Genomic DNA, 27505 nt, shown 5'->3' with positions numbered 1-27505 from the left:
TAGCTTGCCCGGTGATGTTGAAGCATGAATCAATGAAACAGGTTGGCTTCTTATCTTACACTTGGTTGCTTTCCGAGATTCCTGTGCAAGAATCAGCAAGGCTCAATGTTGCAGATAACAAATCAACGTTAGGCTCAGAGCCTTTGAAAACTCTTGTGTGACGGGCAGAAGACCTAAACAAGCAATTCTCCAAGGAAGACATACAAATGATCAATAGGCACATAAAAAATGCTCAATATCACTAATTATCAGAGGAATGCAAATCAAAACTACAGTGAGGTATCACCTCACACCAGTCAGAATGGCCACCATTCAAAAGTCCACAAATGACAAATGCTGGCGAGGCTGTGGAGAAAAGGGAACCCTCCTTCACTGCTGGTGGGAATGTAGTTTGGTGTAGCCACTGTGGAAAACAGTATGGAGATTCTTCAAAAGACTAGGAATAGACTTACCATATGACCCTGGAATCCTGCTCCTGGGCATATATCCAGAAGGAAGCCTACTTCAAAATGATACCTGCAACCCAACGTTCAGAGCAGCAGTATTTACAATAGCCAAGACATGGAAACAGCCTAAATGTCCATCAACAGATGATTGGATAAAGAAGATGTCGTATATTTATACAACGGAATACTACTCAGCCATAAAAACCGACAACATAACGTTATTTGCAGCAACATGGATGCTCCTGGAGAATGTCATTCTAAGTGAAGTAAGCCAGAAAGAGAAAGAAAAGTACCATATGAGATCGCTCATATGTGGAATCTAAAATAAAAAACAAGCAAACAAACAAAACATAAATACAGAACAGAAACAGACTCATAGACATAGAATACAAACTTGTGGTTGCCAAGGGGGCAGGGGTGGGAAGGGGTAGACTGGGAGTTCAAAATGTAGAATAGATAAACAAGATTATACTGTATAGCACAGGGAAATATATACAAGATCTTTTGGTAGCTCACAGAGAAAAAAAAGTGACAATGAATATATATATATATGTTCATGTATAACTGAAAAATTGTGCTCTACACTGGAATTTGACACAACATTGTAAAATGATTATAAATCAATAAAAAATGTTTTAAAAGAAAGAAAAGAAAACTCTTGTGTGAGGGCAGCAATCACCAACACCAAGGTCTATGTCCTGAATAACGAAGGTGGTTCTGTTTATATATGTAAAGGCTACAAGCATCAGAGACCTCCAGAGCTAGAAAGGACTTGGCACAGTATGTTGTGATGCACAGTTTCAGCACAGAGCTAGAAATTATCTGAACAAAATGACCACTAGCTTCACACTGAACATTTAGGGTGGGAGTAAACTAATTTCAGTTTTTATCAGGAAAGTTCTCACTGAATCCTAGGCCCTATTTTAGCCCTTTGCATGTATTAACTCACTTAACTCTCTTAACAACCCTAAAAGGGAGGTACCATTACTAGGTCCATTGTATAGAAAAACAGAACGGAGGAACAGAGAGGTCATGTAACTTGTCCAAGGACACACAGCTAATAAAATTAGATCGAGAGTTGAAGCCACAGGGTCCTCATCATAATGTACAGAGAAAAAGGCACCCTGGACAGACAACCAGACCCACAGGTTCTGGATTTTGCCTGAAAGAACTCAGCCTAAACCAAGTTTGCAGTGCATCTGAATATACATAGTTACAACGAATATTTTAATAATTGATATTATCTAAGCACTGGTCTCCCTGGTTTCTAAATTTAGTATAATTATTGAAATAAATGGGAGTTTCTAGCAAACACAGAAGAGCTTCTTATAAAAATGCTTAACAGAAGCAGAGGAAAGACTTTCAAAGTATATACTTTGGAAGAAAATTCAGTAGATGAGAACTGATTCAAGCTAAAACCAACTCAACCTACTGATTCATCAATAAAATCTAAGTGATGTCAGAATACCATTAATATACACACTGACGAAGATGACCAAGTATGTTTTAAACCACCTAATTATAGTAAAGAGCTAAAAGGCTCGGCATCAATTTGATTCAAAAACTTCCCTTTTATTTGTTTTAGAAATCATGATGTCATTTTTAAGCACTACGGTGTTTTTAAATTTGTTTGGCACTATTTGAATTTAAACCCTTTAGATAGAGCCTCAATTGTATGTATTTATCCTGAACCTGTGAATGTTTATAGTATGACTAACACTGCACAACGGATAGCAGTGATAATACAAAACACTACAAGATAATACAAGAGTTTATGGTTACATAGAGATAAATAAGATGGGAATAATGCAAAAAATCAAAATGTGTGCTTTGTTTGAATACAGAACCCTTAACATTACAGGTTAGCTCTACCTAATTTAGTCCAGTTATATAGAAACATAAATAGCAGTAAAGAGTTTTTCCATTGCGTGAGTAACAATAACTAGCATTCATTAAGGGTCACTAATACGCTCAGATAGGCTAAATGACTTCATCTAGCTCCCACAACCTGGAGGCAGTCAAGCAGAACACACAACTGACTCGAAGTTCTCTGCTACTTTCATGGTATAATGCCACCTCCTTACTTTCTCAAGTAAGATGGCTTTAAATTGTGAACTTCTTAGTGTATTCAGAAGCATTAGGGATGATAAAAACCTTTTATATGCTGATTATTGTGGTAGTTACACATGTGCATGTATTTCTCAAAACTCATTAAGCCCTATGCTTAAAATGAGTGCGTTTCATTTTAGTCCTAAATATTGTTGATTTAAAACTAAAATAAACATATTTACAAAAACTTCAAGGGCATATTTAAATTGTACAATAAAATCCTCATTTGTCAAGACACACCACAATGCTAGAGATACAATGAATGTAAGAGATAAAAGGTGAATAAAATAGTTAAATTTCTTTTTAAGAATAAATTGTAATTTATTTCCAAATCAATCAGTGGGTTATACCACATTCACAAAATGAAGGACATGATCATCTCAACAGATGCAGAAGAAGTATTTAACAAAATTCAACACTCACGACAAAACGTCTCATCAAAGCTGGTAAAGGGAGAAATAACTATTTAAAAAAGGCAATTTATGAAAAACCCACTGCTAACATCATGCTCAATGATAAAAAGCTGAAAGCTTTACCTCTATAATCAGGAGCAAGACAAGGATGCGCACTTTTACTACTACTATTTAACAGAGCATTGGAAGTCCTGGCCACAGCAGTCAGACAAGAAAAAGAAATAAAATGCATCTAAATTGGAAGAAAATAAGTGAAACTGCAGATGACATGATACTATATATAGAAAACCCTAAATTAACCCAAAAAACTGTTAGAATTAGTAAGTAAATTTAGCAAAGTTGCAGGATACAGATTAAATATACAGAAATCTATTGCTTTCCCATACACTAATAATGAACTATCAGAAAGAGAAAGCAAGAAAACAATCCCATTAAAATTGTATCAAAAATAATAAAATACCTGGGAATATATTTAACCAAGGAGGTGAAAGATCTATACTCTGAAAAATATAAAATATTTATGAAGGAAATTGAAGGTGATCAAAGAAAAGGAAAGATATCTCATGTTTATGTATTGGAAGATTATAAGAATCAGTATCATTAAAATATCCATACTACCCAAAGCAATCTACAAGTTTAATGCAATCCCTGTCAAAATATGCATTACATTTTTCACAGAACTAGAACAAATAATCCTAAAATTCATATGGAAATGCAAAAGATCACAAATAACCAAAGAAATCTTGAGAGAGAGGGGAAAAACCACAAAAAACAAGCTGGAGAACAAATTTTCTCCCTGAGTTCAGACTACAGTAGAAAGCTACAGTAATTAAAACAGTATGGTACTGACACAAAAAGATACACAGATCAATGGAACAGAATAGAGAGCCCTAAAATAAATCCGTTCACATATGGTCAGTTAATCTGTGTCAAAGGAGGCAAAAATATACAATGAGGAAAAAACAATATATTCAGTAAGTGGTGCTGGAAAAAACTGGACAACAGAATATAACAGAATGAAATTAGAACGTTTTCTCATACCATATACAAACATAAACTCAAAATTGATTAAAGACCTAAATGTAAGATCAGAAACCATAAAATTCCTAAAGGAAATCACAGGCAGAACACTCTTTGACATAACTCATAGCAATATTTCTTTTCAATCTGCCTCCTCAGGCAAAGGAAACAAAAGCAAAAATAAACAAATAAGACTTAAAAGTTTTTGCAAGCAAGGAAACCATCTACAAAATGAAAAGACAACCTACGGAATGGGAGGAAATAGCTACAAACGATATGTTTGATAAAGGGTTAACATCCAAACTATATAAACAGTTCATCAAATTCAGCATCAAAAACCAAACAACTCAATTAAAAATGGGCAGACGACCTGAATAGATATTTTTCAAGGAAGACATACAGATGGCCAACAGACACATGAAAAGATGCTCAACACTGCTAATCATCATGAAAATGCAAATCAAAACCACAATGAGATATCATCTCAGACCTGTCAGAACGGGTACTGTGAAAACACCACAGATAACAAATGTTGGTGGGGTGTGGAGAAAAGAGCTCTCATACACTGTTGGTAGGAATGCAAATTAGTATTTCCACTGTGGAAAGCAGTATGAATGTTCTTCAAAAAGACTAAAAGCAGAACTACCATATATCTAGCAATTCCACTCCTGGGTATATATCAGAAGAAAATGAAAACCCTCATTTGAAAAGGTACATGTACCCCAATGTTCATAACAGCATTATTTATAATAGCCAAGATATGGAAGCAGCCTAAGTGTCTATCAACAGATGACTATGATAAAGAAGATATGTCCCCACTGATACACACACCCGTACACCCCAACATACACAATGGAATATTACTCAGCCAGAAAAAGGAATAAGATTTTGCCATTTTTAACATGGATGGACTTGGAGGGCATTATGCTAAGTGAGATGTCAGATAGAGAAAGACAAATACTATATGTTATCTCTTCTATGTGGAATCTGAAAAATAAAACAAAGGAATGAACATAATAAAACAGAAACAGACTCACAGATGTAGAGAATAAATTAGTGGTTACCGTAGGGAGAGGGACAGAAGGAGGGGTAAGACATGAGCAAAATATTAACAGGTACAAACTACTATGTATAAAATAAATAAGATACAGGAAATATTGTATAGCACAAGGAAGATGGCCAATATTTTACAGTAACTTTATATTGAGTACAATCTATAAAAATATTGAACCATTATGTTGTTATGGTTGAAATTAATATAAATCAGCTATACTTTAACAAAAAAGGAATAAATTGTATCCATAACTTATTCACAACCATATGATTAAAAGCTGTATACAAATCACACTTCTACCAATTTTCAGATTAAAAGGGGAATACACAGATATGCTTTGTTTTTTTTTTTTTCATCAATAGTCTGTAATATTGTGGCCTCAGAAGTCATGGGTTGCAAAGATCAATCTGTAGAAAAATTCCAGAGCCAAAGATTTCCAGCAAACACCATTCTATGAGCCCAAATTACTTTACATTAGCTATGGAATTAGCAGTCAGTTGGCACGCTGATCTGCCTGACAGCTGAAACCTGAGAACTCAGGCCAGAATAAATGATTATTTCTTGTCTCAGGAGCAATATTGAGTGAGTTATCAAAGTATTGATCCTTATAATATGGATCCTTACATAAATGGGGCTCAGGTCATCCTAAGGCTTCCCTCCAAAAGTCTCTGAAAAGAACTGCATATTCCAAACCTTTCTTCTTTTATTCCAGTAGTACATCTTGGAACGTGGTGTCTAAGATAAAACCCTGCTTCCCGTGTACCCCACTATAAACTCAAAGTCTACCCTGAAACAAGTTTTCAGATTGAATCCGATGAAATCATTTTTATATTACTGATGAATTCAGGCTGGATTCCATCAATATATATTTATCAGTCACCACTTAAAGACCAGGGATTGTACTAGGCACCATGGGTACAAAAAAGAACAAAAGAAATCTACTGTCTTCAAAAGCACAGTTAGAGAAGGTGGGAGGGAAAATGAAAAAGAGTTAAAGAGACATAGATCAAGGAAGAGAGAAAGAAAGAGAGAACAACCAGAAGATCAGTGGGGGAAAAAAAAAAGATTATTTAGGTATAGTCTGGGCAAGAAGGAGAGAGAGGCATTTCCACTTGGAAGGGTTGTTAAGTGACATCGAGTGACAAGTGACGACGCTGAAGAAAGGCCCACCAGATAGCCGTCAGCTTTCACCCCCTACAAAGACTGCCCTGGTCAAGTTTGCCAATGACCTTGCCCATCCCAAAGCCAAATGTGACTTCTCTACTTGTCTATTTTCTAACTTGTCAATAGTATTCAACACACTCGGTCATTCTGCCTTATTAGACACTTTACTTTCCCAGCTTCTGTAATATCCCACTCTCCTGCTCTCCTGGTTTCCTCTGTCTCACTGGTCCCTTTGCAAACTCCTTTCTTGGCTTCTCCTCCTCCCAGAATGTTGCGTGGTAGGACCACTTCTCTTTCTGCACTATGTAGACACGCTATATAGAAATCGTGGTTAAGTGAGGGAACTCAAACCAGACTCCTTATCTGAGACCCTGCGCTTGCCAATTACCAGCTGTGTGTCCTTAGGAAAGTCACTTCTTTATGTCACTGTCTTTTTTACCTGTAAAATGGGGGTCATCACAATGGAAATACGAACCAACACAGGGAATATGAAGTACTTACATGTGAAAGACTTAGAATAATGTCCAACACATATTAGGCCCTATATTATTATCTTATCAGCACAGGGTGCTTAAATCCTATTTATAATGCTTATGACTGGCAGTCTATGTCTTTTACTGTAATTTCTGCTTTGAAAACTAGTCATATAATAGGCTATGAACAGGTATCTCATTTTAGATGTCTAATAGGATCTCAAAAATAACAAAACAAGAACACTTGAATTCTCTCCTCTCAAAACTGCTCCTTCCACGATCCTCCTCATTTTATTAAATGAGTCTATATCCAGATGCTAAAGCAGAAACCTGGGAGCTATCTCTAATTTCTCTTTCCTTCAACTCCTGCCATACCCAATTCATCAGTAACTCCTCAAACCTATCTCCAAAATACATTCTGATTCCATCATATCCAAACTCCTCCACCACTATGATCGTAATCCGTCTGGACTTCCACCATAGCATCCTTGCTCATGTCCCTGATTCTTCTCTTATATGCCCTAAAATCCATTCTCTACAGAGAAGCCAACATAACCTTTCTAAAAAAAATTAATAAGTTCGGGTAAAATCCAGTCTCCATTCTCTGGCTCATAGAACTCTACTGATTTGGCCCCGTATATCTTTTTTACTTCCTCTTGTACCATCTTCGTCTCCCCTTATTCACTATTCTTTTGCAATTCTGATCTTCTTTATGTTACTCGAAAACACAAAGCTCATTTCCACCTCGGGGATTTTGTAAAAGCTTGCACACTCATGTGTAATGCTGTTCCTCTCGAATATCACAAGTCTGTTTCCTTCTTGAGACTGAAATTTCAAATCAAAGAGGTTCCTCCATTCTTAGTAACCTCCCTGTCATTACTTAACAACCTCCTTTCCATGGTATTTCAACCCCCTTTTTTTTTTCACGGTCTATTCTGATGTTTTCTTCTTTATTCATTCATTCATGTATTCTCTCTCTCAAGCAGAATGCAAGTTTTATGCAGAGATTTACCAATTCTTAAGGTATCTGCAGTGCTTGGCACATGGATGACATTCAATGAATACTTTGGAATTACTGAGTAAATAAACTATGGTGATAAAGACAAAAGAGACCAGCAGTTGAAATCTGTTTACCTTGGAAACTGTTTCTAGGTTGGGGAAAGGAGTGGTCCCAAGACAATTTCTTTGTATGACAGGATGGATGGTAGTGTCACTCCCAGAGAAAGCGAACACTGAAGCAAGAAGTCTAGGAATAATCCTTTTTGGACAATGGCTTTGATAGCTCTTGGGATACAGATCTGGAACTGTACCAAGATTCATGAGATATGCATCCAGGACTGAAAGAAATGTATCTCCAACGGGCTGGAGATACAACTTTAATAATCATCAGAACAGCTGAAGTTATTTAAGTAGGGGAGAGCAGAGAGTTTACAGAGTGAGAAGAGAGGAGGTCTAAACTCCAAAGACACCAAAATGATCAAGAGGCAGGTAGTGGAAGAGAAGCTGGAAGGCAAAAATCCTGGGAGGAGACCCAAGAAAGAGAAGCATGCCAAGCAAAGAGAAAGAAAGCTTCTAGAATAAAGGTGAGGTCAACAGGGTCCAGTAACAGAGCGATCGGATAAAATTAGTACTAAAGAGAGTCAGCTGTATTCAGCAAAGAGCAGGTCACGGGGCACACTGAAAACCAAGATGCCATCTGAACTTGCCAGAGTCCTGCCCTTGAATTCCAAGTCCCGCAAAATTTCAGGCACTCAGCAAAATATCTGCCTAGAATTCTACCTCCCCCAGACCTCGAACACTTTCCTTGGCACGTCCAGCTTTCTTGCGCTACCGCCAATAAGGCGACCTAAGTTAAGTGGTGCTTTCAATGGTTTCACTTTTGTGTCTTCTCTCTCTGTAGGAAGTACAGGAAAATGTATCATCAGCTCTCAGCAATTTAAATCTATATCTTTTCAAATGAGCATAGAAATTCAGCAGCAGAATCTTCTTCATCCAAAGTAATGAAAACAATGATGAACTGAAGAGTCGATGAATCAGTGGGGCAGTGATTTCCAGGATGCCCCCAAAATGCTGGAAGATGCTGATTTAGTTTTAAGATTCAGCAACTTACATTTAGCAAACTACAGGTCAGCAAGGATAAGAAGTAAATATGTATAGAAGTTTAATAACATGACTCAAAATGGGAAGAAACTCCTGCTTAATCATCAGTTAAATGCAAACATTATTAAAAATTGAAATGTTGAAGAAATGCTTGACTTACGAAAATTAGGTGAAGGAGAATATATTCTATACAGTACTTTTAGCTACATATTCCAGGGCTAGATTTTTCATGTGCCTAATCTAAAAAAAAAAAAATCCCATTTTGTGATCAGAAAATCCAATCCATCCTCATATTATCTTAATAAAATTTATTTTTAAGTCTCCTGGTTAACTGAAAGCAAACTGGTAGGCCTTATGAAATTCCTAGATTCTTAAAAAGCCAGAACCAGGAAGCTAAAACAGAGGGATTAACTTATGTTTTCTGATTAGCGTGGCATTATTCACTCCAGAGAGTCTCCAACTTTGCTGCATATAGCATTGCCTCGGCGGGCTTTTAAACCCCAGTGTCTAAGCTGACCCCATACTAGCTAAATTAGCACCCCGGGGGTGAGATCCAGGCATCGGTATCTAGAAATTCTCACGGGCACTCATGGATTTGAGAACTCATGACTTACTCTACCCTCCTCCTCATTAAATGAATGCTTTACTGGTGATGAATAAGGGCTTTGAAGTCAGAGCTGGGTTTGGAATCCTGGAGGCTGCATAAACTTGGACAGGTCTCTTCACATTTTTGAGCTTCAGTTAACTCAACTATTACTCAGTAATTATTGTTCCCACTTTCTAGGGTTGTTTTAAGCCTTGAATAAGATAATAAAAAAAACTCAGCAGAGCACAGGGTATGTAATACACAGTAAGTGTTAATCGATATAAGCACAAGGATGTATTATTGATAATTACTTACCGATAACAAACCAAACACTGTGTGTGGTTCACAATAGATACTTGGCAAATATAACCACAGCTAAACCTGAATTAATGGATGCGACAAAGTGTCAGATCTGCACTGATTCAATGAATTCAGGCACCCAGCCTGGGCCTTAGAAGCACTCTCTCATTTAAATTACACAGAGGCAGGGTTCAAAGACCCTCAAATTCCCTTCCTGCTGAACACCTGCCACCACACAGATCGAAGGCACCTCAAAGGCAGCTGCGTAATTTGAGTCTGACTCGCAGGAGAAAGCGGCTAATAAATTTCCTCAGGTCTTGTTAGGGGGGAACTTTTAAATCTTGACAGGGTAAGAAGGGACTCGAAAAACTTCCAGCCGCATTGTTCTTCTTGACTCGGTTACTCGGCAGCGTGCGATGACTTGTTTTCCTTTAGTTGTAACAGTTTGACATATGACTGTGACAAGGTGACTTTTAAATTGATAAAAGGTTTGATGGTGTCAGTGCATTTGTCAAAACTGCCTGACACCACGGATCACGGTGTCGGCTCCCGGAGCCCCGCTGGCACTTCTGCTCCCGCGATTCCGCGTTCAGCGCACGCCTTCTGGAGACACCCAACAGGGTCAGGTGACCATCAGGGACACGTGCTGGGGCAGACTCTCAGCTCTTGAGTACTGATGCCCCTACTTTGTTCCCCTGGCTTTTCACCGTGGCAGTTCTCCATCTTTCTCTCTTTTTTTTTTTTTAATTTTTCCTTACTGTACAGTCAGTTACAATGTGTTAATTTCTGGTGCACAGCACAATGTCCCAGTCATGCATATACATACATATATTCGTTCTCATATTCTTTCTCATTAAAGGTTATCACAAGATACTGAATATAGTCTCCTGTGCTCTACAGAAGAGACTTGTTTGTTTGTTTTTAATCTAATTTTAAATGTTGAAGTGACACCTGCAGCTTCATTTTAGAGCAAGTGGCGCTAGGGTATCAGAGCTTGAGCAAGGAGAATGTTTACCCAGAAAAGTGAAGGGCAGGGCCAGTGACCTCCTGGGCTTCTGGTGATGATCGGAAATACGTGTGTCCCTACCCAAGGGTCCCTCCTTTTGCTCCGTTTGGCTTCAGGGGGCCTTGACAGCCGCACGTTCACTTTGTAACAGACCAATGCACTCTGCACCTGCACCAGGCTGGTATTAATTCCAGCTTAATCATGTGGAAGTAGGGGGCGATCGCTGGCCGGAGCTTTGTAAAAGCCTTGTATTAATCCAAATTTATGAGTTAGGAGAATGCTTAGACGAAAGGTACTGTCAATGCAGAAAACAAACACATGCATGATCTCACTTTCCATTAGAAATTCTGTCCATTGTGTCAAATATGTGGCCTGATTGTTTTAAGAGCAATGTCAATGTGTTTCAACAATATGTGTAGCATCATAGAATAGAAGCTACCAACTTCTCTGAGAAAGGAAAGGGAGCTTAAGATGTTGGTTACCAACGGGGAAAGGCAGGGAGGGATACATTAGGGTCTGGGGACTAGAAGACATACATTACTGTATGTAAAGTAGATCAACAACACGGACCTACTGGACAGCACAGGGAACTATATTCAATTTCTTGTAGTAACATAATGGAAAAGAATCTGAAAGGAAGAAGTATGTATGTATGTATGTATATGTACAACTGAACCACTTTGCTGTAAACCTGAAACTAACATTGTAAATCAACTACATTTCAATAATTTTTTTAATGTGAAAAATCATTACATAACCAACATTTTATCTGGTCCCCCAAAGTTGCAATGTTGTCTTTTTATTAAGCCAAATTCATCTTCCCTCACTTCCGCATTCTTCTTTGTGAGGTACGCCTCAGTGGCACGCAGCCCAAGTATTCCACCTGTAGCTTCCCACTGATCACCCAGCCCACAAATATCATTGTATAATCAACTGGATTTTCAGTTTTCACAGTATTTGTCATAAGTGCTTTAAATCCTGCAGCCACCCTGCAGCCACTAAATATCTCATGGTACACTGATGGCCTGTTCGTGAAAGGGTACGAGAAAGAAATTAACTAAAAATCCACTGACTTGGGTCCTATTCTGTGCTACTTTGCTGTTTTCTTTTGGAGTTCATTCCGTTCACTGTCTCTCAAGTCCTTGTTTTTTAATAGAAGAATATATGCATATGAAAAAAGCCATCTTTCGCCACAAGTAATTGTTCCACCAGCACGAGTATTAAGTCTCACATCCTCTTCTCTGACCATAAGTTATTTTTCTCCCAGCTCGCTCTTTCTTCAACTGCCCTACTCTGTTCCCTGACCTGCTAGGGTCCTTTCTCCTCTGCAGTTGGAGTTATCTTTTTTTTTTAAATACATTTTTATTGAAGTACGGTCAGTTTCCAATGCTGTGTCAATTTCTGGTGTACAACACAATATTTCAGTCACATAGGAACACACATACATTCTCACTTTCTTCTTCACCGTAGGTTACTACAAGATAGAGTTACATTCTTGAAACAAAAATCTGACTATGTTACCTTCCTGTTGGTGACAATTCAATGATTGCCTTCATTGTTCTTAGGGTAAAACGGAGCTCCTAACATGACATAGAAAGAGATCACCTTACCACCTCCATGTCTCCATCTCCTGTTGCCTCACTCCCCACCCACCTCTCTCTGCTATAACCACACTGACCTTTCCCCAGCCCCTTGGACCTGCCAGGGTCCCGCCAGCCTTTGGCTCTGCACCCATGAAGTTCCTTCTGCCTAGGACGCCCTTCCCTTCTTTCCTCATTTACTTAAACCTCTTGCTCCTTCTGATCTTAGCTCAGAGGGTCCTTGGCTCATCGCCCTAATGAGGTCTAATCCCATGTTACACAGACTTTTAGTTCCATGCTCCCCTCTTTTCCTGCATTTATCAATGCAATTTTATATCAAATCACACGATTATTCCATTGATTTCCATTTTCCCTATTAGAACATAATCTATGCCAGAGCAAGACCTCTGTCGAAATTCACTCACCACTGCATCTTCAGCACACTCCCTGGCATACTAGCCTGGGTGCTCTGGGAGTCTTTCCTGATCGAGTACACAATAAAGCTCCTTGAGATTTCTCAAGGTAAAGACGCTGCAAGGTCTTTCTAGTATTTCCTACAAGACACACAGTGCAATGTATTCATCCAAAACAGAAGTAGAACTGGAGAGCCTTTCCATAGAGTAAAATCATTCTTTATGTCTGTTCTCCTGTCTTCTTTTCTTTGATGTTACTTGTGATCCAAACGTAAGAGCTTTTGTGATAAATACGAATGGAAACCCTTAATAAGAATTTGCTTTCAGATTACACATTGAGAAGTAATGCAATTTCTGGTCTCTAATATCATTTTCTTGCTGCCCATTAGTATTAATATGGATATTGTATTTTAATGCCAGATAACTGGATATATCTATATGCCTTTTTTATATATCTCTGTTTTCAATTATTTTATTACTATGGATATTAGCAAAGAGTGCATTTCCTATAATATAAGGAAATAGTAACTCTAAAAGTTCTTATAATTTCATAGAAATAATGATGGAAAATTGATCCTGATGGCAAGTACATTTAAATCTACAAATATTACCTGTTTTGTAGGTAAAATTATTCTGAAGTGTTGGATGAATAGTAGGAATGCAAAGTGACTTGAATCTTTAGAAGACCGCTAATGTAAGACAGCAGTGAGCACCCCAAGAGCCCCAAACACAAGAGAGGAAACCAGGATTTTACCAACGGCCTACAATGGCCTCTAACAAAGGCATCCCCAACTGCCAGGTCATATGCATGTAGCTGAATCAGTTCAGGTAGTGCCCCTGCCAACACTGCCAAAGAAGGATGGCGAAAGATGTAAAAAGGTGGCCCAGAGTAGGTGAGACAGGAGGCAAGGGGAAAGGGCACAGCCATTAAAGGAATGACACAGCCATTGAAGAGTCAACTCCCAGTAGACTTTGAGGCCCAAGATGGCGGCAGAGTTGACTTCCAGTAGAACTTGAGCTTCATTACCCGCTGATTGTAAAACATTAGCATGGTGAATGGCACTCCCACAGGTGCCATGACAGTTCTGAGGCTGACCATACAAGGTCAAAAAGTGGGTGGTGACCCAGTTCCTAGGACTCCCAGCCCCTCTCCCCAAAGTAGCTGGAATCATCCTCCCACTTGTTAGCATATGAAGGTACTGAGCCCATAAAAAGCAACAAGCCCCATGCCTCGTGACCACTCTCTCTGCTGAGAGGGTCTGCACTCCATCTACAGGGTGTGTACCCACTTTGACTTTAAACTAAACACCCACTCCCACGCCTTGTGGCCTCTCTGGCCTTCTGAGACAGCCTGTGCTCTGTCTATGGAGTGTGCATCTCTCTGAATAAACCTACTTTCACTCAACTATGTCTCACTCTTCAATTCTTTCCTGCGTGAAGCCAAGGACCCTCACTTGGTGGGATGCATCCCAGGGACTCAAGTGAGATCTGGGACATGACCATCCTCGCGTGCCCCATTTTCCTCTGTCCTAGGTTTTACTGCCAATTACTGAGGGCCTCCATGAAATAGCAGAATTTTAAAGTGAAAAACAATAAAATATCACCAGGTACAAACTCATTATCTTGTACATGGGGAAACCAAAGCTGAGAGGAGACAAGCCACTCATCTAGGGCCACACACCCAGTTGTTGGCACAACCAGGAGTGAAACCCAGAGCTCTCAGAGCACAGAAATCCCCTCTACATTGTGCTGCCCAGCCACATCAGTTCTCTAAGATTCTCCAGGAAACCAGATCTAAGCAATGAACCCCAGGTCCAGACCACCTCGGTAACTGAAGAACCCACAGACATTTTTACAATAACGCTAGCGTGGTCCAGATCTCATTACCAGCAAAAATGAGTATGAACAAGTCATCAAACCCTCTGATCCCTTAGCATTCTTTAAATTTCCCAAATGCACAAAAGAAACATTAACAGAACTTTTCTTTTTCCTCAAAAATAATATTCTTGTGTCACCAAACCTCTTCCTTGAGTCAAAGATGCCAAAACTTGTAGCATTTTCCATTTACAAATTGCTGGCAATATTCTCTGCAGAAACAGACATCGACACCGAAATTCATAGTATAATGCTACACCAACGGTGTGTTCATAAACGAGCTCTCAAAAAAAGGTATAGGAATTTTAAAAGCCCGCGTTTCTAGGGCTTGCTGATTTCTGTGATATAAATACTCCCACCATGGCCGATTTCAACATACTGAGTCTGTAACAAATAAGTCACAGAATCCCTGAATATTTAACATTTGGCTCTGGTGCACCTGTCAGAGGCCAGCTGTGTGGCACAACGCTGGTGCTGCAGGGAAGCCTAGAAATCATCAACTTCCACTCACTCTTTTTTGAGAGGAGACTGACGCTCAAAGACAGTAAATGAGTTGCCACAAGATCACACACCGGCTGGGTAGGTTTTAAAACACAGGATTCCACCTCAAGTACTTTCCCATAGTAAGTGAAGCGTTCTGCCTTAGAAATAGTCAGCGGTCTTTGTATTAATGCAGAGATGAAAAATGTTGCCAGCCATATCAGTAAACCTAGGATGTTACCACCATCAAGCCATCAGCCACTGCAGCCACCCCCAGTGGTGCACCCTGCAGGGACTCAGGATGGGAAAGAACAGGATATCGACCCTAGATCGTTAAGGTACACAGGTACACAGCAAAGGAATGATGTCAATTAGCCTAGACTCTAGCATCTTCCCATACAGAGAAGAGTGCTACATCCATTAACTTGAGATGTCTGGTTTTCTTTAATGAACGGGAATCTTTCGATGTTCAGACTAACTGGATTTTGTTGCAAAACCCCATATAGCCTGGCTCCTCCCTCACCTCTTTGGAGCAGTCCCTCAGTGTTCTCTAAAAGGCTGCCTCCTGGGCTTAAGTCCTCAGCAAGTCCACTGAATAAATCATAATTCTCAGCTTTTAGATTTTGCTTGTATTTTTTTTAGTCAACAAAGAAGTGCTTCTTAAAAAGCCAGCATTATCATGACAACACCAGGGAGACAACTGAAATTCATATTCTCGGGCTCCGCTCCAGATCTAGCAAATCACAGTCTCTTGGGCCCAGATGTCTGTGTTTCAACAAGCTCTCTGTGTAATACAGAGCAGTGGGGAATCATTTTTCCTTAATACCCACCAATATTTTTTTTATGAATAAGATTCATATACAAATCAAAGATAATAGCTAGCATTCTTTTTCACATCAATATCCATTACAGGAGATCCTTCATCGGAAGCTTCTAACATTAAGTCTGACATCTTTCACATTTTCAAGGGGGAGGGTGGAGCTCAGTGGTAGAGCATGTGCTTAGCATGCACGAAGTCCTGGGTTCAATCCCCAGCACCTTCATGAAACAAATTAGCAAATAAACAAACCTAACTCCCTCCCTCCCAAAAACAAAAAAAAAAATACACATTTTCAAAGATTTTCCTTTTCACAATAGTTTAGACTTTTCTAAGTAGCAATAAGTTTAAAAAAAAAAAAAGTTTGAGTGATTTACCTTCCAATTCTCAACTTCAGTACTTTATAGACCAAAAACTAACATATTCGTGTATCTTAGCCCTGGCATCTTTCCTTCTTTTTCTTTTTAAACTGCTTTAAAATAAATCAATAGTTATTTTTCAATGTTCTGTCTTACTTCTTCCACAAATCAAGGCAGTCAAGAAGCAGCAGGGAGTCCCTGCTCTAATCTACATTTCGCCTTGTCACATGATTATATAGTTATGTGTTTATGTTTGGGTTTATTTGCCACTTCCTGTTGTTTTGATGTTTGTTCCCAATCTTAAAAGCCAGAACAAGGGCAAATAAATACTATCTGTCTTCTTTTCCTCTTCCAATATTTCAGAGGTTGGAAATTTTACAAAATAAATATCCTCTCAACCTTCTTGTAAAAGCATTGCCAAAGAGAAAAAAGAAAAATTGAGTAACAGATTTCCCCCCTACAATGAAAATTACCCAGCTCAGGCCTGATCAAATGACAAACAGCTGTAGTGACATTACTTTGAAAATCAGACAGCAATCTAAAAAGACAGGTCTAGGATTCTCAATTTGGTATCAATTGTTAATTTTGTTCGGAGGGTGAACTTAAATATGTTTAATTTATGTGCCCAGAAATAAGAGAGTTAATAACATAAGTGCTGGTACATTAGAGATTAGACAAAATGTTTTGGAAGGGTGTTTAATCACTGCCAGTATTTCCTAGGAAATAAAAAAACTCCTTGGTGAATGTGGTTCTTGGCCTTAGTGGGAACAGCTTCACTGGACTTAGAGGTAGATGTTTTCCAGGAAACTAAAGGACCAGCCTTGTAATTTTCCAATTACTTGGTCCTGGCTGAACTTACATTTTCCAAGCAAGAATTGACCCAGAAAGGCTTTGCAACCCAGCAGGTGACCATCCTGAAATCTACCACTTCTGAGTTCTTGAGATTCCCCGCACTAAGACCTCTCCAAAAAAAAAAAAAAAAAAAGAAGAAGAAGAAGAAGAAGCAGCTGTTTCTTACATGAGATTCATCCCTGACTCCACCAGCCACAGGGCCTGTGAGAACCCACCAGCCACAAGGTGTGAGAACTCAGCTCAGCGGTTTCTCGTTATCTTCCTGGTCAATACATGCATATCGGCCAGCACCCCCACGCCTCTCTGCTCAAGAACCTCCACTTTCAAAACAAAAGGCAAAAGAACTCCATTCTCAAAAGCAAGCTGGGCTCGGATCGCACATTCAAGTCCCGTCTGCGCAGCGCAGTCGGCCTCAGCGGGGAGACCGGGCGCAGAACCACGCCGCACGCGGACCGAGCCCCCGCGGGCGAGGATGCGTGCGGAAGCGGCGCAGAGCGCGGGGGCACTTACGGTTGGCACAGCTTGATAAGGTCCTGGTCAGTGGTGCCTGGCGGGAGGCCTCGAATGTACAGGTTGGTTTTACTCAACTGCTCCCCGCTGCTGTGGCTGCTGCTGTGGTTGCTGCTGCTGTTTGTGCTGGGGCTGGGAGGAGCCATGGGGTGGGGAGCTGGTGCATAGGACTGCTGGAAACAGAAAAGGCTGTTACTGGAAAAACAAAGCCAGCACCTGCTCGCAGGCCAGCAGAGCGACTCGAAAGCAATGCGAGCTTCTCGGCCTCTCCAATCCACACACGCACACACGTGCCCGGGTCTGCCCTGCGGTCCTTCTGACGACATGGCTCCCTCTTTCCCCCGCTCTGGCCCTGCATTTGGATGGGCACAGCGCAGCTGCCTCCTGCGGCCACCGAGGCTCTGCCGGCCCGGCTCACCTCTGAGAGCCAGCATCTCTAGTGCGCCTCTGGTCCGTCTCCCTCCTCTCCTCCCAAGAAACATCCTCCTACCGCTTTCCTCACCGCTCCTCTCCAGCACGATCCCTCTACAGCGATGCTATGAAGCCATCTTAGCTCTTTCTCCCATCCCCAAATCTGCTCCATCCGGGTCACTGCCGCTTGTTTGTAAACTGAGCCACCATTTTCTCCCGACAGTGAAGATCCCCATTGAATTACTCGAACCCAGGGTCTCAGCCAGGGCCCTAGTGAGCAATTGGACAGGCTCATTCTTTGCTGCAGGGCTGTTCCCTGCCTTGTAGGATGGTGGCAGCATCCCTGGCCTGTGCCCACCAGATTCCAGTAGCACCCATCCCCCAGTTGCGGAAACCAAAAACATGTCCACACCCTGCCAAGTGTCCCCTGGGGCGGGAGAAGTCCCTCAGTAGAGAATCATTGGTCTAACCCATCACACTACTTTACGACAGGATAGAAATGGTAAGATGCACCCCCCTCCAAACAACTTGGAGGAATAGACAGTGTGGGGATCTTTATAATTACACATGCAAAATTAGCAGATACATCACTCAATAATGTTTCTTTCTTTTTCATGCAAGCATATCTTCAAAAGTCCTAGAATTACATCGACTGTCAGGGTTTGAGTCCCCGAAGTGTCTGTTATTGGCTGTGTGACCTTTGGATGGTGTCTTGGCCTCCCTGAGATGCAGCATTCTCATGAATGTGAGGATGGTCAGGTTAGCACTCTCCTACGTCATAGAATGTTTGGAAAAACTCCATGAGCTAATGCCAGCAAAATGGTTCCTGGACATCCGTGAGTGCACAGCAAGTGTTTGCAATAACAAAAGTTCAAGAATAATAATGATGATGACGTTTGTGATTCCTATCTGTCCTGCCAGAGATATCAGTCTTTAAATCTACCCCAGATTTCTCCAACTGTGATCTAGAATGTTCTCTAAACACACAATGCATACATTGATTGTGATTCCAGTGGCGACGCTTTTGGCTGAGTTCTAATCTGAAGATTCATTAGCTGTTCTCTCAGGGGCAAGAGGTGAGCACTTACCAAACAGCAAATGGGTGGTTATTAATACTTAGGCCACATCCTGTACAATAAAAATTGAGTGCTCACAACACTTAGCCCATAGGGACAGGAGACAGTATGTAGCCTTTTCCTTGCTACAATAATCTGTCTTGCACCTACCGGGATTTCAGATTTGCCCCAGTCCGTATTTTCTACTGGCTCAAAGATAAGGGGTCTGCGACGCAGAATGTAAAAATCTAACTCATTACACCTGGCCTCTCATCTCCCAGTTCCCCACACAGCCACCCATCACAACTGAGCCAGGAAGGAGGTGGCAGGGCACGGCCATTCAAGAGATGACACAGCAGTTAACACCAAGATGGCAGAAGATTCAACTCCCAGGAGACCTTGAGCTTCATTATACACTCACTGTATATGTTAACATGGTGAATGACACTCCCACAGGCACCATGACAGTTCCCAGGCTGACCACCATCAAAAGGTGGGTGGTGGCCCACCTCCTGGGAACCCCCGCCCCTTCTCCCAAGTAGCTGGAACAATCCTCCCACTTGTTAGCATACAGAGTTACTGAGCCCACATAAACTAGCAGCACTGCACCCCGTGGCCTCTCCCTCTCCCTCCTCCAGAGACGTCTATGGGGCATGTATCTCCCCGAATGAACTCACTTCCACCCTACTATGGCTAGTCCTTGAATTCTGTACTGCATAAAGCCAGGGACCCTCCCTTGACTTGCCCAAGACCTGGGACACAGCCATCCTCCTGCACCCCATTATCCTGTATCCCAGTGACCCCAAAACCCATTCTGTCTTTCTGTCATTCCTCCAGCCTCCGTGCTAGGAACCTTGGTGTTGGCTTCATCAGCCCCCTAATCTGAAATCTCAAACTACAGTCAGCCACCAAAATCCCAGAGTGGTTTCCAGAATCATCCTTTCCTCCAAATTCCCCTGATGCCCGAGGCAGGCTCTGAGCCAGCCTCATGTGCACAGGACCTCAGGCTCCCTATCCGGACTCCTTCCGCCTCTGTCCTCTTAGCAACCAGAGGGGCGTAGGGGAGGGGAATCATAAGATGGAGCCATCAGACACAGACACAAACTGGCTGAGTTTGCGGGCAGTTTAAGGTGAGCGAGCAGATGTGATGTGATCAAACCCCAGAGCCTCCAACTCCCTTCTTTGAAAAAAAAATGAACATTTTTCTCAACCACAGCTTTAGTATGATTTAATCTAGCACCAACATTGTTAACGTAGAGTTTTAAGATGCATTCCACTGGAGAATACTTTCTTGTTCTTGATACTTGAATCGAGTAACAAACATTCATTGCCGTCTGGAATTTAATATCTGCAGAAAGTGGAATAAAGTTTCTTGGCTGACATTACAAAACAAATTCCTTCTTGACCTAAGAATTCTGTTTCACTCCTCGGACACCCCAGAATGCTTAAGTTCTACGTCTTTACAAGTCCCACACATAGTAGGTGTTGTACGCAACCCTGCTGAAGTAGCCTCCCGATCTGAGTATCTCACAACAGGACAAATAGGATTTATCTCCAACTTCCTTTATGTGCTTTATGCTTTTCAATCTCCCAGGGCTTTGAAAAAAGCTGTTTCTTACCACTTTCACCTCCCCTTTCTCCAAATTCTTTGAATTCCATTCCGTACTCAGGCTTCTTTCAAAACGAGGTTTTGTTTAAAGCAGTTTTTCCCATTGCATAGCCTTTCAAACCACTGAGGAGCCAGAGAAAAGTCTCCAGGTTTATGTATCACAGATCGGCTGGACCAGTTCAGACTGAGAGAGCCCTTGATGGATCAAATAAGAAACCACCAACTGCAAGATGATCAATATATGTTCACTTTATTCTTTTCTCGCCCCCGGGGTCTTTGCCTGCATGTCTATAACAGGACACCATTTAGTAAATTGCATGGTGCCTAAAACAATACACGTGCCCTCCAAAGGGCCCCTCAATGTATTCACTGAGAAAAATTAAACAAAACAGTCAAAAGCATCACCAGAGCAGGGATGAGGACAGGGAATTTGTATGCAGGGACCTGAGGAATATAATTTAAAAATAGGAGTGGAAGCACCATATTGTTGTAGAGAAAGGACGTATTTCAAAAGCCCCTTGAAAAATAGACACAATCGAAGGTGGTTTTCTCTGTCATATTCTTGTTTGGGAGTTCCAGAAATTCTACTGAAAGATGTAGACTTTTTTCAGTGTTACTGAACCAATCACTGCGCAGGTTGTAAGACCCAGGGCCAACACTCGTGCTAATCCTCAATATTTTCATTTATCTGTGGAGGATACAATGAATGATTCAGGTAGCGGTCCACACTGTAAATCATGCTTTTGTTGCAGGAATTATAAATTCCTTCCTCTCCACCCATTTTCAAAACACACATCCTTTATTAACAACATCTTGCCAAAAGGTTCCCAGAATGTCTGACAAACACGTAGGCTTAAATGCATTAATTTGTGAAAAGCTAAAGCGGTTTAGTATGCTTTTGCTGCCAAAGACAAATGACTGAACTACAGCATCTTAAAAAAAAAAAAAGTAGCATGTCAATAACCTTTAGGGGTTAATAAGTTACAGCAGCCACTTCCCTGATTAAAAGTGGCTCTGATTTCTTCCCCAATTCTTTGTTTTTAGATGGATTTGCTATTTTATCATCGATTGACTTTGAAATCATTTTGAGGCACTGGGAAAGACATTGTAAAATATTAGTTAAAAAAACACTACTTCCTTCAGATAAAATTGGCTTTGCTATATTGGGCAAAGTCAGTTTATAAATCCTATTTAGGAGTGGTGAGGACTTACAGTCTGGGAATACAGAAGTCTGCAACACTGGGCTGTAACAGGGTGAGGCGTTGCTGTGAATTTGCAGTGTCAGCTTCTTAGAAGCAGTAGGAACAGCAGATTTTCAGAAGAGGGGCTTCGGGTGACACTGGATGGGAGGAGGGGGAAAGAGGATTCTCCTGAAGCTGCATATGCTTGGCAAGGATGCAGATTTTTCTTAGATGTTTGTTTATGGTGGCATTGCTGGGAGGGTCTGTTTAGGATTATGACATGGGGGCTAAAGCCCTCTGCACCACATGTCCCGGCTGCTTACTCAGCGAGTCCGTACCCATGTCCTCTTTAAGAAATTAACTAAAAGGACTTAACGCCCGTTTTGGAAGATGGTATTCTTAAAATAAAGAGTCTGATAATTAGAGGTAACATACTGGGAGCTTGCTAAGCCATGTTACTTGTTATCTTCATCAATTTCTTGTCAGTATACAAATGAGAAAACGGAGGCACAGAAAGGGCAAATGACCTTCTCAAGGTCACACAGCTGGAGCCCCAATTTGAACCAAGGGAGTCCGACTCCAGAAACCACAGCGCATACAGAGTCTCACCTGTTTGTGCTGTGGGGACCAGGAAACACAAACGGCTTCCTTGCAGGGAACTCTGGAGGGTGACTCCCTGCAAGGATCCCTGGTGCGCCCAAGTATAAACACGAAGGAAAAGGATGCTGACGTTAAGCAGCACAGAGTCACAAGCAAGGTTAACAAGCCCTTTCCCTCTGTCAGAATGTGAATGCAGTCCATCTTCAATTTAATTTCAAAGGGGGGAAGTGACCATCAGAAGCAAGCGAGTTATGAGTTTTTCAAATAATGTCAAACAAGTGGGTTCATTTGTCAAGATTCATGGTTTGTTATTGAACAACAGGAAAATGAACTGGCTTGTAGACGATCCTCAACAGCCGACTGAGTTAGTGTGCTTTGTTAATATGCCTCATTTTTCAAGTTTGAAAAGTCAATCAACCGGGTCCTCCTACTTTCTTGTAAAATGTGTGGTTTGGAGGCGGGTCCATTGCGTTTTTAACCCCCTGTGTTTTGCACATAAATTGGAGAGAGATGCGAGTTGTGCTTCTGTGTTTCCTGTTGGTTTGTTTTAACCGAAAGCATTTGGCACACCAGAGAAATGGTCACCCATCAACAGAGTAAAACAAATCATTAAAATCACCTTTTATACAATGTCAAACTCCATTGGATGAACACCTGTCTGAAGGCAGCATTGTAATACACATACATTAGCCAGGTCGTCTTAAACCAGTTTTTTTTTTTTTAAACCGAGTTTAAACCATCTCCACATCACGGACACTTTGGACAGGACAGTTCTTTGTTGCAAGAGGCTATCTTGTGCATTGTAGGGTATTTCACAGCACCTCTGTCTTCTACCACTAGATGCCGGCTGTACTACCCTCCGCCTAAGCTGTGGTAACCAAAGATGCCCCCAGATATTGACAAATGTGCCCCAGGACTGTGAAATCGCCCCCGGTTGAGAACCGGTGATTTAGGCAAATCCATCCCCTCTCCTTGAAAGGTCAATATAGTCCCTGACACGGATTAATGACAAGAACTCAATGGCCTCAAACTATTCATTGAGAAACCCCACGACCTAACCTAACCAAAGCTCAGCTGCTTACCCCGGAGTATACACAGCGCTCACTGCCCAAGCGCTTCCCCCTCGGGGACTAAGAGGCCGGTGTGCCACATTTCATTTGCAGCAGATGAGCTCTGAAACGTACCGCTCCCTCGGACTGAAACCATAACTCCTTGACAGAGAGAATTTTAAATATTTTTTGCATGCAATTCCCCTTGGCTGGGAAGCACAGGGTCTCAATGCCAAACTGCAGGCGATCGTCCTTCCGGCGTCTGGTTGCTGGCAGGATGCTGGAGCAGTTGGTCTGGCGGTTTGAGGTAGCCTTGGACTCCATCACACAGCCGTCTGCTCTGCTGATGGTCCCCCCCCAATTTGTTTTTATTCATCTCCAGAGCAAGAGAATTTGTACTCTTTTATCCACTCAAGGGTAAAGCCCTGGATGAAGTCTCCCAGGGGAATGGTATGTCAACTCTTTTACTTTCCAAAAATGAATACAAACCACATTCCTGTCTTCAATTATACATTATTTGGCGGGCGCGTACACATGCGAACCCTTACACCGTGGACACTGGTGCGTACTGCGGGCTGCTGGATTCCCCTCCCAGGCGGGGTAATTCCCACATGGCCTCGTTTTCCCAGACCTCTCCTCTGGCATCAGCACGACCTGAGACAGTGGACGTGGCCAGACCTCTGGCCATCCCTGCTGTATCTCTAACAGCCTCAGATGAGGGGGAATGAAAATAATGTCCACGCACGCAATAACGAACGCAGCTAAACTAGTATCTAAGGCAAGCCGTGCGATTTTAGCCAGAGTTGCACCGACCACGTGATACTGGCTTTGCAGTTTTGCGCTACCTGACTGCCTCTCCATGACAGAGAGGGTGGCTGTAGAAAACAACTGTTTCAAAGATGCCTTTTAGAAGAGTTGGGTGAGAACCTGCCCCATATCTCTTTTCTTACCCACGGCTCAGACACGGAAATGAGCACAAAAGGGCAAAATTCCTCCCAAAAGGCTGTGATTTGCGCATTCTGTCAACTGGCCGGTGTCAACTGTCAACCACGGTAACAAGGAGCTCCGGGTCCACGGCTGAGAATCCCTGCCACTACTAACTGGGCACTTAGGCTCCAGTCATGAGAAAAAGGCAGATTATGATTATCTTACCTCAAAGGACAGTTATGATGCCTTAATATACAAATTACCTACAAAATACGTTGCACGGTGCTTGGCACAGAGTTGATACTAGATACTTTTGTTGTTGTTTACCATTTGCATCCTCATCATGAGTCACATCCTTAAAATGAACACTGATCGCTCAGTCCTCCATGGAGGACTTTACCTTTAAGGGGGGCTTCCAACTGCCAATCATTTTTCTTTTTAAAGCACAGTAGCCACTATTCTAAAGATGAAACTCATTAGAACCGGGGTTGCCATTTTTATCAACAATCAAAAAGCACTAAGCAGTGATGAAACAATCACAGTCAGTGGGATGGGTAATTAATTTCAAGGTATTTACAAATCACTGCTGAGGTGTTATTAAAATTCTGCTAGGATGAGCCCCACTTTTGCTCTAAATATTAGTTTTTGAAAACCTCAGCAGATTACCTATTCACACATTGCTCTGTGCTATTTACAAAGAGGTTTAATCTAAAGTCATTGAACTCCATTCAGAGGTTTAGATATTAAATGGCATTTCAAAATTCACGGTACTTGGGAACACAAGTAGTTATTGTTCATTTCAAGCATTTAAAAACCAGTTCTGTAAATAAATGGACAGGCTAGGGAAGGGTAGCTACTATAAATGATGATAGCAGCCTTTTATAAAGATAACTCAATTTTCCAAATGCCAATGCCATCTGGTCTTTGCCCCAACCCCTCTTTAAATCTGGCCAGCTCTTGATCTTTTTAAGGAAACATAAACAAAATTAAGACACACTTCAAACTTTGAATTTTACGGTATTGGTTTAAAAAGTCAAGTCTACACTTTGAAAATAACCCAAACAGCTCATGATTCCAATATTGATAATGACTGGGTTCCTCTTGCAAAAACTGAGCCATGACTGGTTCCCTATGCGGAGTTTACAATCTCTACTACACTCTGACAGTAATTGTTAGGATTTCCCAGAAATTCCAAGACTGACTAATCCTTGTATGGTACCTGTGTGCCGTTTGTCTGGGGAATACTTTGGAGATAAACTCCAGCATCTGCTTTCATGATGGGCTAGAATCACTGGGAAAAAAGCAAAAACCCAAAACAGGTCACCATCAGCTGTTGATTCCCAGTAGTCAGCACCTCAGTTTAGAATGCAATCACGGTAGGGAGGGCATAGCTCAAGTGGTAGAGCACATATTTACCATGCATGAGGTCCTGGGTTCAATCCCCAGTACCTCCTCTTAAAATAAGTAAATAAATAAACCTAATTACCCACCCCCCCAAAAAAAAACCCAGAATGTAATCAGAGATAAAGAGGAGGAAAGGAATTTGTAAAGAGGAAAACAATTACAGTTGAGACACATTCTTGTACCTTAGATGTTTACTTAAATTTTGAGTTTAGTTTTTGCCCCCATAATCTCTAATTTTGACTCTTTCCTAATTTTTTTAGACTAGTCTATGTTTCACAGTCCAATAGACTCGGTTTCCCTAAAATCACAATTAGTTATATTGCCAACAATTAATCCCCCCAGCTTTTTCACATGTGCCGCCCTAAACAGAATGGAGCTTAAAGAACACCGCCATGAGATATGTCAACTTTCCTGCAACTAAATGAACACTTTCAAAGTTTCTCTTTCAGTCATGAAAACAGATAGAACGAGCCACTTCCCACTGATTGACTAATTTTCATATTAACCAGTCCTCTTACTGATTTGGTTGCCAGCAGCTAATCAAAACAAAGCATTTTGTTTCAAACCATGTATAACAAAAACTTCCATTGACGACAGAAGGCCAATCAGAACATCACTTGGCATCAGGCTTTTTTGACACACCAAGTCACTTTTCCCAATGAAATCAGAATTTAGCTTTTTTGCAAATAAATCTACGATAGCCAAGGCGCCATGTAATAACAGCATAAATACTATGTACAATCACACCAAATTTTTTTAATCCAGGCTTTCATCCCACCTTCCTAATGTCCCTCCAGCCCACACCTAGCCCTGCTTCCTTCCATTTCCTGGTGCTCAGTCACCATTCACACCACGCCGCAGTCACACGCTCATCTATACCTTCTTCAGTCCTCTCCCATCCACTTGCGGTGCCCAGGCTACAGTTCCATGTCTTATTTTAGGGTAACTCTAATATTTATCCTCCCAACACCTTTGGAACACTCTTGAGAACAAGAGTGAAACAATAATTAAACCAGGACCCAGGTTATAACTGAAGCTGTGCAAAGTCAATTGGAATATATGGTCACCCTACAATGCCTTTCTCTGTATCTAAATCTCACATGTTGCTCCAGTGGAACCTAAAATTCTACCCCCATTTCCTGGATTTTCTTTTGTTTATCACTGTAGACCGATTTCATTTCTATCTCTTTTCCAGTTTCTACATGATTAAACTCTACAAAAGGTTATCAAATAATTAACAAGCACGGCAAAGGCTAATGTTTACTGAGCATATATTATGTGCAGGGCACCGTTCTAAGAGTTTTATATTCGGGGCTTTAATGAATGATCTCAGAACTTTTGGAGGTAGACCCTACTAGGACACCCATTTTGGAGCTGGGAATACTGAGGGCTCGGGAGGTTACTGGGCTTTCCAAGGCTGTCTAGTTACTATGCAACACGTCCTGGACCTAAAGCTTGACGTCTATGCTGCTCTTCAATTTTTAAGAGCAATTGATCTCCTTTCACTAGAGACTACATTCAAATTTTTCTCCATCCTGAGCGGCTCTAGATTTTGACAAATAAAATCTCTCTTTCCACTGGCACCTCCCCCAGCCAAAAGTGGACATTATTAAAAGAGATTCCAGGAAGTCAAGTATAACCTCTGGGAAGGACAAGATGTATTTTATCTGATTTTAACCAACAGCCAGAGTTTCAGCTTCACTGTAAAATTG

General features: G+C 41.2%; 1 protein-coding gene and 1 long non-coding RNA gene across 17 annotated transcripts in view; one reads left to right on the top strand and one right to left on the bottom strand.

Moving 5' to 3' along the window:
* The window catches only part of RBMS3 (RNA binding motif single stranded interacting protein 3), a 921458-nt gene that overhangs the window by 465324 nt on the left and 428629 nt on the right, over positions 1-27505 (bottom strand). For 11 of the 16 annotated variants that reach the window (XM_031686913.2, XM_072940905.1, XM_072940906.1 and 8 more), the window contains one exon: positions 17558-17730. In XM_031686913.2, coding sequence (XP_031542773.2) covers positions 17558-17730 — 173 coding nt within the window. The remainder of the gene's footprint in view (positions 1-17557; positions 17731-27505) is intronic. The other 5 variants (XM_072940904.1, XM_072940907.1, XM_031686921.2 and 2 more) reach the window with 1 other exon arrangement.
* On the top strand, positions 17558-18921 carry LOC140686691 (uncharacterized). The gene is made up of 2 exons (XR_012060493.1): positions 17558-17619; positions 18590-18921. It is a non-coding gene; the product is annotated as an uncharacterized lncRNA (long non-coding RNA).

Source organism: Vicugna pacos, chromosome 17, assembly GCF_048564905.1.
Source record: "Vicugna pacos chromosome 17, VicPac4, whole genome shotgun sequence".
Taxonomy (NCBI): domain Eukaryota; kingdom Metazoa; phylum Chordata; class Mammalia; order Artiodactyla; family Camelidae; genus Vicugna; species Vicugna pacos.
The sequence above is the reverse complement of the archived record's forward strand: the minus strand, read 5'-3'. Positions and strand labels throughout refer to the sequence as shown.